Source organism: Macaca mulatta, chromosome 7 (genome assembly GCF_049350105.2).
Source record: "Macaca mulatta isolate MMU2019108-1 chromosome 7, T2T-MMU8v2.0, whole genome shotgun sequence".
In the NCBI taxonomy this organism is placed as follows: domain Eukaryota; kingdom Metazoa; phylum Chordata; class Mammalia; order Primates; family Cercopithecidae; genus Macaca; species Macaca mulatta.
In genome coordinates this window covers 133944868-133959849 of record NC_133412.1, presented here as the reverse complement: position 1 = coordinate 133959849, position 14982 = coordinate 133944868, and the positions used below count along the sequence as shown (strand labels likewise).

Below are 14982 nucleotides of genomic sequence, written 5' to 3'. Positions count from 1 at the left end.
TGCTTCACAAAATACTCAGGAACTCTATAATGTAGGCATAATCTCTTTTTTAAGAGTTGAGTAATTAAGGCTTAAAGAGGTAAAGTGATTTGCCCAAGGCCAAACAATTAGTATACATAGTAGAGAAGCCACAATTCAAACCTCTAATAATATTATAAGGACGACCTGTTTTAAACAATTCTGAAATAACAAAATTCAAATTTACAATTTTAATCATGAAGCTATTCATTTCATAAAAATTTTATTTAGGTCACATTAAAGTACTCACCAAGGATTATCTTAAGTCTTAAGAACCTCCATTTTCTTTAAAATAGAATGGAATTAACCAAATTTCTATTTACTTATATGTAACTCTTCAGGGATATCCATGTGAAAATTAGAATATACTATAAGTTTAGTGAAATAACATAACTGGAGACATTTAAAAGCTAAGAGAAAATAATCACCTGATACTCACCTAGTTAATTATATGCCAAAAGATCTGATAAGATTATTAATTTGATTTACATTTCAAAATACATTTATAGATTCAAATTAATACTACGTGTATATCACAAGACTTGAGAAAGGGCACATGACTTCTTTAGTTATGACACTTTGATCTACCACATAAGTGCAAATTATATATTAAAAATAGAACAAATTAATAACACTTGGTCAAGTTTGGTTTTCTGTTTTTTGGCAAAATGGTAAAGTACCTAAGCTGTTTGGCACAAACTTATGGTTTTATAGGACATAACTGACTGCTCAATGTAATTTTTATTTTCTTTTTCAGATACAAATGAGTATTAATTTTCTATAACTCATATTTTATCAAGGTTAGATCTTCCAATGAGTTCAGAGGAATATGCAATGCTTGAAAGCGAACAGCTAAATCCTATTTGTTGCACTCAGAAAAGGCGATTTATATCACAAATGAGTACTCTGCTCCCTTCTGGCTCACCCATAGATAATATTTTTTTAAACTCAGGGTTTTTTAACATCAGGGTTTTTTAACATCAGGGTTAAAATACTTAAAAAGTTTTCCCTTTTGTTAATGCATGGTATGTTTCTCCATAGTACTCCCCAAACCAACCACAGGCTATCAAAAGTACTTAAAAACAATTCTTACATTATCTTTTGACATCCATAGGTTATCTTTGTGACTCAGTTTATTTCCAGTTTGCATACAAACAAAATAGAATGAAGAAGCACCAAAGCCATGGAATCTCATTCCTAATTTATGTGCCTTCACTTGTTTCCAAAAGACTAAGATTTACTCACATGGATATTTATTGACACAAATTATCTAGTAATGAATTGGGGGGGGAACTTTGAGGTCTGTTCACTGGTTCAACTAAGAATGATGTAATTAAGAATAGTAACCATAACCATAAGCTACATAAAAATAATTAGAATTATTTGTAAAATGATAAAGAAACAGAAGGCTGCATAATTATATCCACAGGATTTGAAACAAATAGATCAAAATAACTAACACCTGACCAAGAAACAAAGTTGTAGCTCTTACTTTAAGAGTTCAAAAGCTATCACCACACAGAGGGCACAATTATATATAAAATGAAGTTTCTGGCCGGGTGCTGTGGCTCATGCCTATAATCCCAGCACTTTGGGAGGCCAAGGCAGGCGGATCACAAGGTCAGGAATTCGAGACCAGGCTGGCCAGTATGGTGAAACCCCATCTCTACTGAAAATACAAAAAGATTAGCCAGGCATGGTGGCACGCACCTGTAGTTCCAGCTAACCAGGAGGCTGAGGCAGAAGAATCATTTGAACCCAGGAGGCAGAGGTTGCAGTGAGCCAAGATCACGCCACTGCACTCCAGCCTGGGTGACAGAGTGAGACTCCGTCTCAAAAAAAAAAAAAGAAGAAATTTCTCTTATTCATGCATAAAATAGTGATAAGTAGAACTTTCTTAAATACTGAAGTCACAAATTACATAATTTCTCTAAGACCCTATGCCTGATGCTCCTCCACCCCCTGAGAGTTTAATTCCTATAAAATATACTTCAAATAATAAATCCAGCACAACCTTCATAATATTCCTAATCAAAATATGTTCACTGACTGACTGAACTCCACCTATGTGAATATGTAATAATTAAATCCTCATTTCTTAGTCATTATTTTATGCCCATTTTGAACCCTTCAACTTTCTCAAGGTTATTAAACAAATGAATTCAGTCTTTTCTGTCACATCTCAAAAGATCTATTTCCAGAAACCTTAATCATATTTATATATCTTTCCTTGGTTCCTCTCCAAGTTGAGCACATCCGACTTCATTTTACGTTTGACTTTTTTTAAGTAGAATAGATCAGGAAAAGAAAGTTATTATGCTGACTCCTGTCCCTTAAATTACCTAGTCCATACAATCAGCCCACTATTAGAAACAAGAGCTCAAATCTTAGCTCTCACAGGATACCTGAATCAGAATGTATAAGTTTATTAATATTTTCATTAATTAAATATGAGATGTAATAGAAAATTAGTTTCAGTGTCATCTTTTAAATGTGATCTAACCTCTCAAAGACTCAGTTTTCACATTTGTAAAAACAGGAATACCATCTATTTTATGAAGACATAAAAACAGAAATTAATACCTATTATAAAAAAGAACTATCATAGGTCACAAATTCTTAAGTAATGTTTGTATTCCTGCATATCCAGCAGCCAGACCATGCTGGCTTATAGCAGGCATTCAACAAAATCAACCCCTGGGATATAGGTGCTTAATGTTACTTTTCATCCTTCATTTCAGGATTGGATTTTCTAAAAAGAATAAAAATACTTAACGTCATAAACATTTAGACTTTCATCTGTATTCTGTGTCAGTCTCCACATTCAATAAACAATTGACACTAATAAATTCACGTAAATACTATGCTATTCTAAATTTTACCTTTCCCTTGAACCAACTGTGATTTTTATTTCCAGTTTAGCCATTCTAGTGGGTATTTAGTGCCATGTTGTGATTTTAATCTGCATTTTCTTTCACCAGTCACTAATGAGGCTGAGGATTGGTTATCCTATTTTTAGAAATGCCTGTTCAAAACTCTAGATCATATATATGAGTTATTTATACCTTCTGGATCTAAGCCTTTTATCAGTTACATATGTTGTAAATAACTTTTGTCACTTTGTGGCTAGTTTTTTTCCCACTCTCTTAAGGATGTTTTTATTGTTTTACTTTTCTATTATCCATCTGGAAATGATCCAATGGGGTGGGGGTAAGTGATCCAATACTTTAACACACATTGAGAGTAATATAACTTAAGTATGTGACAGAATACTTATAACAATATTCAGCATTTGGTTCAAGGGCATTATAAAATAATTCATTTATATATCTAACTACAAAATATAACAAACATTAATGGTAACGTTATGGTTGCCAATTATTACTATTTACCACATGGCTAGCATACATTGGGCACCAGTTTTAGCATTTCATGTATAGATTTCAATATTCTGAACAATCATATGAAGTTAGCATTTCTCAACTTCCCAAATGAGAAAACAAAGTCAGAAGAGTAAAGTAATATCTTACCCATGGAAACATATCTAATAACAGTAAAGCTGGGATTTAATCCCGTTATGCCCATTTTCTTTCTTCTATACTTTACACTTTGGTAGTTCCTTATTAAGCAGTATTTTTCTTTACATTATTTTAAGATATGTTAATACTTCTGACATTTGAAAGTTTGAAACCGATCATGAATATCTGATATTATTTAAGTACCTACATAGCCATGATCATATAAAACGATGTTCAAATATGAAGCCTCTGCCCTCAAGATGTTTATAACCTAATAGCTAGCACACATATGACAAACATGGTAGGCAATTTTAAAATTCAAAAAAAGTAGCTGGATGGGCAGTTGGGGAGAAAAATGGATACATAAAAGGAAAGAAAAATATTCATATATTTACAAATCAAAGCTTGGCATTTTTATATTTATCACAATCTCAAAATAATGGTGATTTCTTTTTTTTTGTTTTGTTTTGAGACGGAGTCTCACTCTGTCACCCAGGCTGGAGTGCAATGGCTTGCTCTCAGCTTACTGTAACCTCTGCCACCCTGGTTCAAGTGATTCTTCTGCCTCAGCCTCCCAAGTAGCTGGAATTACAGGTTCCTGCTACCGTGCCCAGCTAGTTTTTGTATTTTTAGTACAGACGGGGTTTCACCATCTTGGCCACGCTGGTCTTCAACTCCTGACCTCGTGATCCACCTGCCTCGTCCTCCCAAAGTGCTGGGATTACAGGCATGAGCCACTGCCCCCAGCCTTTTGTTTTTGTTTTTTTTGAGACGGAGTCTCACTTTGTTGCCCAGGCTGGAGTGTAGTGGCACAATGTCAGCTCACTGCAACCTCTGCCGCCCTGGTTCAAGCGATTCTCCTGCCTCAGCCTCCCAAGTAGCTGGAATTATAGAAAATTAAAGGTAATAGAAGTCTTAAATACCACTCAAAGAAAGATGTTCAGAAGAACATAAAGGCAATGTAAAGATAAAACTTTTTTTCCTCTCCAAATCTATATGCCTTGCTGCAGAACGTTAAACATTATTAAAAACAAACTCAGGGTAAGATACTCTTCAGGCAAAAAGAAAATCTGTGCAACACATTAGCCCTCCTCAATCCCCACTCAAAAGTAATCAGATAAACAGAGAGCACTGCTGCTAACAAGCTCTCACAGAATTCAGGGATAGCTAAAGGGAGAGTACTCGAAGTAGTGAGTTTTCAGTTTTAGAATTTGATACCTTTGTCAGTCTTCAAGGTTGCTGACCTTAAAGCCAGGGTGTAAGACCCACCTGTTCATCCAGTACTTTAAAAGGCAGAGTAGAGGGAGGTTTATTAAATTTGCTCCAAGATGAGCTGAGATTGAAACTTCTCTCATCATTAAAAGTGTGCTCCTCAGCCGGGCACAGTGTAATCCCAGCACTTTGGGAGGCCAAGGCAGGCAGGTGGCTTGAGCTCAGGAGTTCAAGACCAGCCTGGGCAACATGATGAAACCCCACTGCTACCAAAATTACAAAAAATAGCTAGGTGTGGTGGCACCCACCTGTAGTCCCAGCTACTAGGGAGGATGAGGTGGGAGAATCGCTTGAGCCCAGGGGGCAGAGATTGCAGCGAGTCCAGATTGTGTCACTGCACTCCAGCCTGGTTGGAGCAAGACTCCATCTCAAAAAAAAAATAAAAAATAAAGTATGCTCCTGCCTGAGCACACTGGCTCACACCTGTAATCCTAGCACTTTGGAAGGCTGAGGCGTTACAAGATTGCTTGAGACCAGGAGCTCAAGACCAACCTGGCCAACATAACTAGACCCTGCCTCCTCTACAAAAAAAAAAAAAAAACAAAGAAAAATTTTCTTAAAAATTAGCCCAGAGTGGTGGTGTGAGCCTATAAACCCGGTTACTTGGAAGGCTGCAATAGGAGGATGGCTTGAGCCCAGAAGTAGACTAGAGTGAGCTAGGATCTCACCACTGCACTCCAGCTTGAAGTGACAGAACAAGATCCTGTCTCTAAAAATAAATTTAAAATAAATAAATAATTTTAAAAGTATGCTGCTGAAGCAACTTTGCCACAATGGATATATTTCCTAATCTCCTCAAGGAAATAAATTGCAGAGTATTTTGTTCATATCATGTTCAGGTTAGCAGATTTATGAATCAGTGCTCTCCAAAAACTTTTACATCTGACCATTCCAATTCATTTCATTTTTAAATAAATAGAACATTATGAAACACAGAAAGACTACCAGCAACTACTCTCTCTAGTTGAAAAAAGGATGTAGATCTGATGCTGCCTCTCTTTAGGCCAAAGAAAAGCACTTGACTACCTAAGAGGTCTACCCAGATTATATAAATTTCAAAATGTACCACAGGTAAAAATTAAAAGATAAGAACACAGAAGAGGAGGAATACATAATCTGTAATTCTCATTGGTAATGGAATGTAAAAATGTGATAGAGCGATGGAAATTTAGATATATCTATAAAATTTTTTTTTTTTTTACTTTGGCTGTACAGTGCATCAAATTCTTCTTTACCCAAATGTGAATCTCCCAATGGCAAAGCAAAATGCTCTGAAGTTAAGAAAAATGGGAATAATTTATTCAAAAAAGTTTTTTGAATAATTACACAGTACAATATTTAGTCCCCACAAGAACACATAAAGTTAGGTCACAGAACACATTATGTCCTTAAGGAAGCTCATCTAAAATGAGACCGGCATGGAAAACAGCCAGTTGCAATAAAAGGCAGGAGCTACAATATATAATAAAAGTACGTATAAAATGTTAGGGGAAGCATCAGAATACGTAATTAAATTCCACACAAAAGACGGTTCACGAAAATCACACTTGATTGATGCCATAAATTATAAGTAAAGTTTTCATAAGCAGTTAAGTATATTCCAAACAGAGTAAACACCATAAAGTCACAGAAACTTGAAAATACTTCAGGATCTTCATTCTATTAAATGTGAGCCTAATATGTAAGATACAGTCATTCATTCAAAAATATTTAATGAAGGTCCACAGTGAACATTCATTAAATAGGTACTAGAGACAAACCTCGTTCTAGGTACACAGAATTTATATTCTAGCGGTAAAGATAAACATTAAACAGTGTACCCATAAGACACTTTCTGATAGTGATATATGTTATAAAGGGTTAAAAACCATAACATAGGCCAGGCATGGTAGCTCACGCCTGTAATCTTAACACTTTTGGAGGCCAAGGCAGGAGGATCACTTGAGCTCAGGAGTTTGAGACCAGCCTGGGCAACATAATGAGACCCTGTCTCTATATTAAAATTTTAAAAAGCATAACACAATGTGGACGGGGGCAGGAGAAAGATACTTCAGATAGAATAGTCAAAAGGTCAGTGTGAATTGAGCATAAGGAGCAAGGCAGAGTAGGGAAAGTATTCTCTTAACAGTATCTTTTGTCTGTTTCTAGAAAATGCTGTTTCTTACCTTAGGCCTTCTTTACTCCTCTTTTCTCTACCTGTATTTTTGCATGGCTAACTCCGTTTTACCATTGACTTCTTAGTACAAATGTCCCTTTCTCAGGTGAGAAAGTAGATAGCATTCTGAATTTTATTCTAAGTGTACTGGGAAGACATAGGAAGATAGTAAGCAAGGAGGTGATGAGCTGATTTTTTTAATATTGTTTATTTACCATCATTCATTTATTAGGAAACCACTCAAAGGCTTATAGACTAGATTATGGGGTACGCAGATGAATAGAGAGACCAGGTGGAATGTTACTGCAATAGTACAGTAAAGAAATGATGGCAACTATCCCAGGATGATAGAGGGGGAGAGAAGTGGGTAAATTCAAGATAAATTTTAAAAGTAGAGCCAACTTAGTACAAAAGTATCTAGATTTTCAAATTCTATAGTCAGCAACTGGAAAAAAAAAAAGTTGCAAAAGACTTAAGATGAGTTCCTGTATCTTCTACTTAGACTGTAAGCCAGATCTTATTTTAATATTACATATACTATAAAAGAAAGAGAACTAGAAAACAGGAGCAGCTGCTACACATTTGCTAAAGTGGAAGCAACAATGAAATTAGAGTAAATATGACTTTATCCATTGGGGTCAACAGAAAGAAACAGTCCTTTCCCTCTTAAAATTAGAGTATTATCTCTAATTTAAAATATACTTTGATAACGTTTTGAGGCATTCCTTCCTGCATACTCATCATGCTCAATTTACAATAGGGGATACATTCCTGAAGTTTGTAGCTACATCGTGTCATCTGAATACAAGACTTCATTCCTGAAAATAAATGAGTTTACTGGTAAAACCAGTAAACTCCCACCACTTCAATATTGCATGTCATTAACACTGACTTTGAAATGCAGGCATACAATGATAAAAGCCAAACAAACATTCTGCAACCTCCATCATCTTGAATTTTAAAACTATGTATAAAAATGAGTTTTATGTATATAAAAAATATGTAAAGATTTAAGGAATAAATTAGTATAGCCATCTGTGTTATCAACTCATTATTATGAATAAAAACTAGCCTCAATTATTGAGAGCTTACTATAAGCCAAGTACTACACTGTGCACTTTGTTCACATTATTTCCCAACAAGTTTATGAGATCGGTATTATCATCACCATTTTATAGATGGGAAAAAAAGGCTTATTAGAAAGGCAAAGTAATTTGCTCATGTCAAGCAGCTGGCTAAATGGGTTGTTGAGAGTTGAACCCAGGTCTGTTTGGATTCAAAGTCCAAATCCATAACCATGACTTTGTAGTGCTGCCACAACTTTTTTAAAACCAGTTTTTAATTCATATAGAGTAGCTGTACATATTTTGTGATACTTTTATTTTAATACCTGTGTACATATATGCAATAATAAAAATAGAGTAATTGAGATATCTATCACCTCAAGCATTTATCTTTTCTAACCACATATTTTATACTACTCTAATGAGACTATTTTAAAAGATAATTATGAATTTGAATGTTACATCTTTAGAGTGGCTACATCTCAAACATCTAAATGTTAAACACATGTTAAAATTAATATGCCAAAGTATATATTTTCTAAACAAACAAACAAAAATCTGTCAAAGTATACAAAAACATCATTGGCTTATAAAATCTTTCCCTTGAATGCTAAAATAAACAAAATATAACAATACAATATAAAATAAAGTTTTTTAAACCCAAATTAATCTATTCATCAGTCTAGAAACTAAAAATGGCTTTCAGATTTTTTAAAAATATATATGTGAAGAAAACTGTTTAGAAGAAAACATTAATTGATACATTTACTTTCCCATTTCATATCTGCAGATGGTAACTACTCTCCAAACAATATTTATAAATGTTTTTCTACGCTACAAGCTTAAAAATGCAAGTAGAGTAAGAGAGTCATACAAACCCAATTCACATACAAAAATATTGTGTTGTATACTTTGAAAATTATTTGTTTCACTTTCCTCATACTGCGCCCATCCATATTTCCAGACATCTAAAACTAGATCAGACACTGTTCTTAAACATCTGAACATTTCGGTTTACTATAGAAATGGTGTAAAATTATAAAGCATAATCCTTGAAAAAATATCTTTCAAACAAGCAATTAAAATAAGGCTTACCATTTTGATGCCTGTGGAAAACGTCACTGGTTTTACAGGTTTGGGTTTCTCAAGTTGCATTTCTAATTGGGTAGATCTATCTTTATGCTGAGCCAAAAGCAGAGCAACAGGGAGATCAGAACTCTCCTGTAAGAATAGTTCAACTTCAATAAGAAATGTAAAAAGGGAAAACTAAAAACAACAAAACTTTTATTTTAAATTATGTCCTTTCCATAAGCATTTCATGTCAAACTAAATATTCACATTACCGAGGACACTTTACAAAAAATACTAACATTCCATAATAAGAAAAGGCTGTTGTAGACTCATAAATCAAAATAACCTGCAAACAAGTATTTTTATAAAATCCACATTAAAAGTTCCTATTTCAACTAGCAAACCAACCACATTTATTAAAATGAAAAAAATAAGCTAATCACAGAAAGCATAGTACAAAGTACTATAACTTAGATCAGATGTTTATCTAAGACGCATTCTTTTTACCAGTAAATTTAGACCAGTTTGAAATTGTTTCCCATTAGATTTCACCTGAGACCGTTTGGAAATGATCCTTGTTCTATTTTGCACAATGAAACTATTGTAAGTACAACCAAAAGCGTATTTATTTTCTCCTTTTCTAACTTAATTTTAAAATTTAAGTCTATGTTTTTTAACTTAAGTAACAAAATGACAGTGAAACATTTTAATATCTTATATTAATTCTAAGCACACTGACACATTTTAATACCATGAGCAAATTACTAATTTTTATACGTAGACTGTTATTTATTCTGTTTAACAAGAAGTTCTCTTACATCTTTAAAGGGCTGTGGAACTAAGGTCTAAACTAAATGATATCCAGACATTTTCCTTTCTGAGTTTTCAGTTAAATAAGAACCCAAAAACATATGCAGAAGGAGGTACCAGGAGGAAAAGATCTCTCTCTCTCTCTCTTTCCTACACACACATACAAACACACACACACAGAAAGAGACTGAGAATTTTCTGTATCTATAAACAAAGATGAAGGTACAAACACATTTTTATACTAGAATATACTAGAATACCTTTTATATTATGTGCTAAAGCATATTGTTCAAAGAGGCTATAGATGTTAAAATAGTGACTACACAGAATTTAATCCTGAAGAAACTCTATTATTAACATTTCACAGCATAAAGTAAACATACAGATTTTAATTTTCTTTCCAAATCTAGCAGCTTAACAATTTTTTAGGCACAAATGTGGTTAATTAATATACTTAAAGGAATTTGTTTAAGGTTACAGTATAGAAATAACTCAAGCAACTTAATTCAATAGAATTGTCCTAGAATAAAGTTGCACACCAAGATTTTATAATAGAAGTGTTTTGCAAGAGCAGTGTTACAAAGATTAAAACTTTTAATAGTAAATGGAAGAACATAAATTTTATTTATTTATAAGATATAACCTTATTAAGGGGCAAAATCATTAAGACCTGGCTTTAACAATAATGAAGGAAAAGTGATGAAATATAATATGAGGAGAATATACTAGAATACCTTTTATATTCTACACAAAGTATTAGTAATGCATGAGTAACTGTATTGCTAAGATTCCTTGCAGCTATTCTAGATTTATATTAAGAATTTTATAATAAAATATAAAATTAAAGAACATTTTTAATGGGCTGTGGCCAAAAAAAAATATTTTAAAAGCTACTCTATCTTTTCACATGTAGAAACTAACAAAAGAAAAATAAATTTCCTTAGCTAAAAAGTTAAAAGTATTGCTTTTCAATTTATACTCTAAATCAATTCAAGTGCTCTTCCTTAACTGGTATTTCCTTTAAAAAGCAAAAATTCTTATATAAAAGCAATGTATTAACTTCAAAACAAAAAGTTGCTAGTCAAGACTTTGGCTTGTTTTAATCCTGGTTTCACATTCACATAAAAGGAACTGAATGTTAAAGTGTCTTGGTAAACAGCTGAAATCTAATAAAAACAAACATTCTAAGGATCTAAAACAGTTTTGATACTGAAGCAAAGAATTTAGTTCCAACCTACTCTATTCTATTTTAGCACTCAAATTTTGAAGCTTAGAAGCATTACTAAGTGTTAAACTAGAATTAAGTAGGAGTTCCAACAACAAAAAATATTAATGGAGTAAAATAAACTATGTGAAACATGCATGCTCTGGGGAATACCTAACATGCAGATTTAGCCTTTCAAGTTATTTCATTCTTTGCATTACATTTTACCTTAAAAGGTTCCCTCACCTATATTAATTGCCTGAAGGCACACTGTTTAATATTTAAAGAAATTTTAATAAGAACTGCCTGTAATACTCATTAAAAGCTTTATAATGACCATTTTTAAAAGATTATTTTAACTGACTTTCAGCAAGCCATCTGGCAAACAATATTTCTAATAAAAATCACCTACTGCGTTTGACAACAATATTAGCCCATACAAAATTTAAGACATAAACTGAAGCGAATTTTCAAACAGGAATATAAAAAGATTTAATAAGTCAGGACCTGTTTAAAAATCTTTTTCCAAACTGTTTTTTAAAATTGAATTTACAGTTAGGATTAAATAAATGGACCTTTTAGCCAACATTACTGCAAATGCTAAGCCATAAACATTAAGACCATAACATTAAAATCCCGTCACATACAGTATAATACAATGTGAATACTTTTTAAAAGGTTAAAAAGTGACTTTTGGCACAAAGACCAGAACCAAAAACAGGAGGAAAACAATTCTAATAAGTAGTACTTGTGTAAATTAGGTCCAGAAATTAATTCTAAGAATTAAGCTTCTAGACATATTTACAAATGCTATTGTTTTTTAAACAAAATCTCACATATGAACATATACAGAAAAAGAAATACATTATTTTACTTAGTTAATAAAGATTCAAGAGGATAAAAATAAATTTAATGAATTCATTAGTCATAAAAATTTAAAGTATTTTAACATTTACAACAAAAATTTTATAAAGACTGAAAAATAAACATAACAAAATCTTTAAAAATAAGTTTAAAAATGAAAACCAGAAATTCAAACTGCAGTGGTATTCTAAACCAATCTGTTGTAATTAATTGCACTAATGAATACAGTAAATTACTAAGAATTATTTAACCACCATGTTATATGATCTAAACAGTGAGGAAAGTATGTGCGGTAATGACTTGCAGGTGAGGAAAACAGGAAGTGGGAGAAAGAACTCACAAAAATCAATATTAACTCCAGATTACACACAATGTACAACAATGGTAGTTTCACATCTTGCTTCATGCCTCACTGAATCAAAGGAGAGCTTCATGCCAATAGCAGCTCAGTGAGGCAGCAAAACAGTACTTTAAAGACTAAAAGAATATGCGGCTGGGTGCGGTGGCTCACGCCAGTAATCCCAGCACTTTGGGAGGCCAAGGCGGGTGAATCACAAGGTCAGTAGTTCATGACCAGCCTGGCCAAGACGGTGAAACCCCATCTCTGCCAAAAATACAAAAAAGTTAGCTGGGCATGGTGGCAGGCACCTGCAATCCCAGCAACTCAGGAGGCTAAGGCAGAGAACTGCTTGAAACCCAGGAGGCGGAGGTTGCAGTGAGCCAAGATCACGCCACTGCACTCCAGCTAGGGCACAGAGCAAGACTCCGTCTCAAAAAAAAAAAAGGAAAAAGAATACGCAAGAATAATTGTTATGCAAAGCTGGCTAACCTCAAAGTAAAATCTAAAAACCTTTTTTATTAGATGGAACATAAAATGTTAAAAGTATATTTTCTATCAAAGTTCTATATTTGGGATTAATTCAATTAATTATATAGAAGAGAAGTATTACTTAAAAAAGAGCCTGTAACTCTTCATATAAAATGATAAGGGGAAGAATCTTTCAATAAAACAATTATAATTAGTAATTATATACTAATAATTAGTAACATCAATTTACTAATTCATTTTTTAAAGTTTTCAATTTCTCACCAAACAGCTACAAAACTATAAAACACAACATGTCATTTCACTGTTAAAGCCATACCTGCCACTTAATAGTTTCAAGAAAGAACTAATGAAAGTTGCTACAGAAAGCATCATTACTCTATTTAATATGCTGCTGTCCTCATTTTTAGAGTCAAATTCACATTCCACTCATAGAAAATAGAGTTTTATGACAGCATTTTCTTTTTTTTTTTTTTTTTTTTTTGAGACGGAGTCTCGCTCTGTCGCCCGGGCTGGAGTGCAGTGGCCGGATCTCAGCTCACTGCAAGCTCCGCCTCCCGGGTTTACGCCATTCTCCTGCCTCAGCCTCCCGAATAGCTGGGACTACAGGCGCCCGCCACGTCGCCCGGCTAGTTTTTTGTATTTTTTTTAGTAGAGACGGGGTTTCACCGTGTTAGCCAGGATGGTCTCGATCTCCTGACCTCGTGATCCGCCCGCCTCGGCCTCCCAGAGTGCTGGGATTACAGGCTTGAGCCACCGCGCCCGGCCTATGACAGCATTTTCTATCTAAGCCTCAGTAATGCCCTTACCCTTATTTTCCCTTTAGTTTCGCACCTCCTTACAATTTAAGTAATCTCGCTTTCTCTTTTTCTACTCTTGGTTAACTGACTTATATGCTTTTTTGGCAAAAGCACAGTAGAAAAACACACATATACATATTTTCCCCAATCACAGGATAATAGCATTATCAACTAGACAAGAAAGTGTATTAACACTGCGCGCACACACACACACACACACACACACACACGCCTCAGGGAAATAAATTATATGAACATAAAGCGAAAGAGAAGAATGCAAAAAGACTTTCCTGGAGAGGAAGATTTTCTAGTTTGTGAAGTCATCAATATCATACAGGGTTATAAATATCAAGTAATATAGTAACAAATCCATGAAACACTTCATAAACCTTAGTTATTATTACTGTCATTATCTAATAAGGTTGACTACCTAGGAAGCTAATTGCTGGAAAACAAAAATTTGCAAAAACACTGCTATTTCTTTCAAGCAAAAATACACTATTTTTTCATGCAAAAATATAAAATATACTGTCACAAAGTAGACAGAGTCAATATAAACTTCAGCATGGAGCCAAAATGAGCTCATTATTAGAAAAATAGCATTAATCAGGAGAAAAGTGCTTCAGAAACAATGTCTTTTAGTCAGTTAGCTTAAAGCCATATAAACAATCTATTAAGAATATACTGGCTCATCTCAGTTATAATGTTACTCTCTCATCTGAAAATAAAATGGATATTAAATAAAAAACTTTTTAAAAATATATAAGTAATGGCTCACGCCTGTAATCCCAGCACTTTGGGAGGCTGAGGCAGGCGGATCACGAGGTCAGGAGATCGAGACCATCCTGGCAAACACGGTGAAACCCTGACTCTACTAAAAATACAAAAAAAAAAAAATTAGCCAGGCAAGGTGGCGGGCGCCTATAGTCCCAGCTTCTCGGGAGGCTGAGGCAGGAGAATGGCGGGAACCCGGGAGGCGGAGCTTGCAGTGAGCTGACATTGCGCCACTGTACTCCAGCCTGGGTGACAGAGTGAGACTCTGTCTCAAAAAAAAAAAAAAAAGAAACAAAAATATATAAGTAAAATATACTAGAACCTCATTTTAACATCGTTCTTCAAGTTACACAAAGTAGTGGCATGTCCACAAACAATATCTAGGAAATCACTTTAAATCCTTCATAGTTGGCAAGATATAAATAAATAGGCATAAGGTTAAGACAAATTACAATATGAAAATGAAAGTCATTTTCATAATTCTTATCACTAAACTGATATCGGGATAGAGATTGAGTATCCCAAATGAATTTATATTTTGCCAAATTCTAGAAAAACATAGTTTTCCCAGTACATACTGTGTGGACTAAAGATGGCCATCACACT

The 14982-nt window shown here is 33.8% G+C and overlaps 1 protein-coding gene across 3 annotated transcripts in view; it reads right to left on the bottom strand.

Moving 5' to 3' along the window:
- Window positions 1-14982, bottom strand: part of MNAT1 (MNAT1 component of CDK activating kinase) — a 240475-nt gene that overhangs the window by 143398 nt on the left and 82095 nt on the right. For all 3 annotated transcript variants that reach the window (XM_077937996.1, XM_077937995.1, NM_001261796.1), the window contains exon 6: window positions 9123-9248. In XM_077937996.1, the coding sequence (XP_077794122.1) occupies window positions 9123-9248 (126 nt within the window). The remainder of the gene's footprint in view (window positions 1-9122; window positions 9249-14982) is intronic.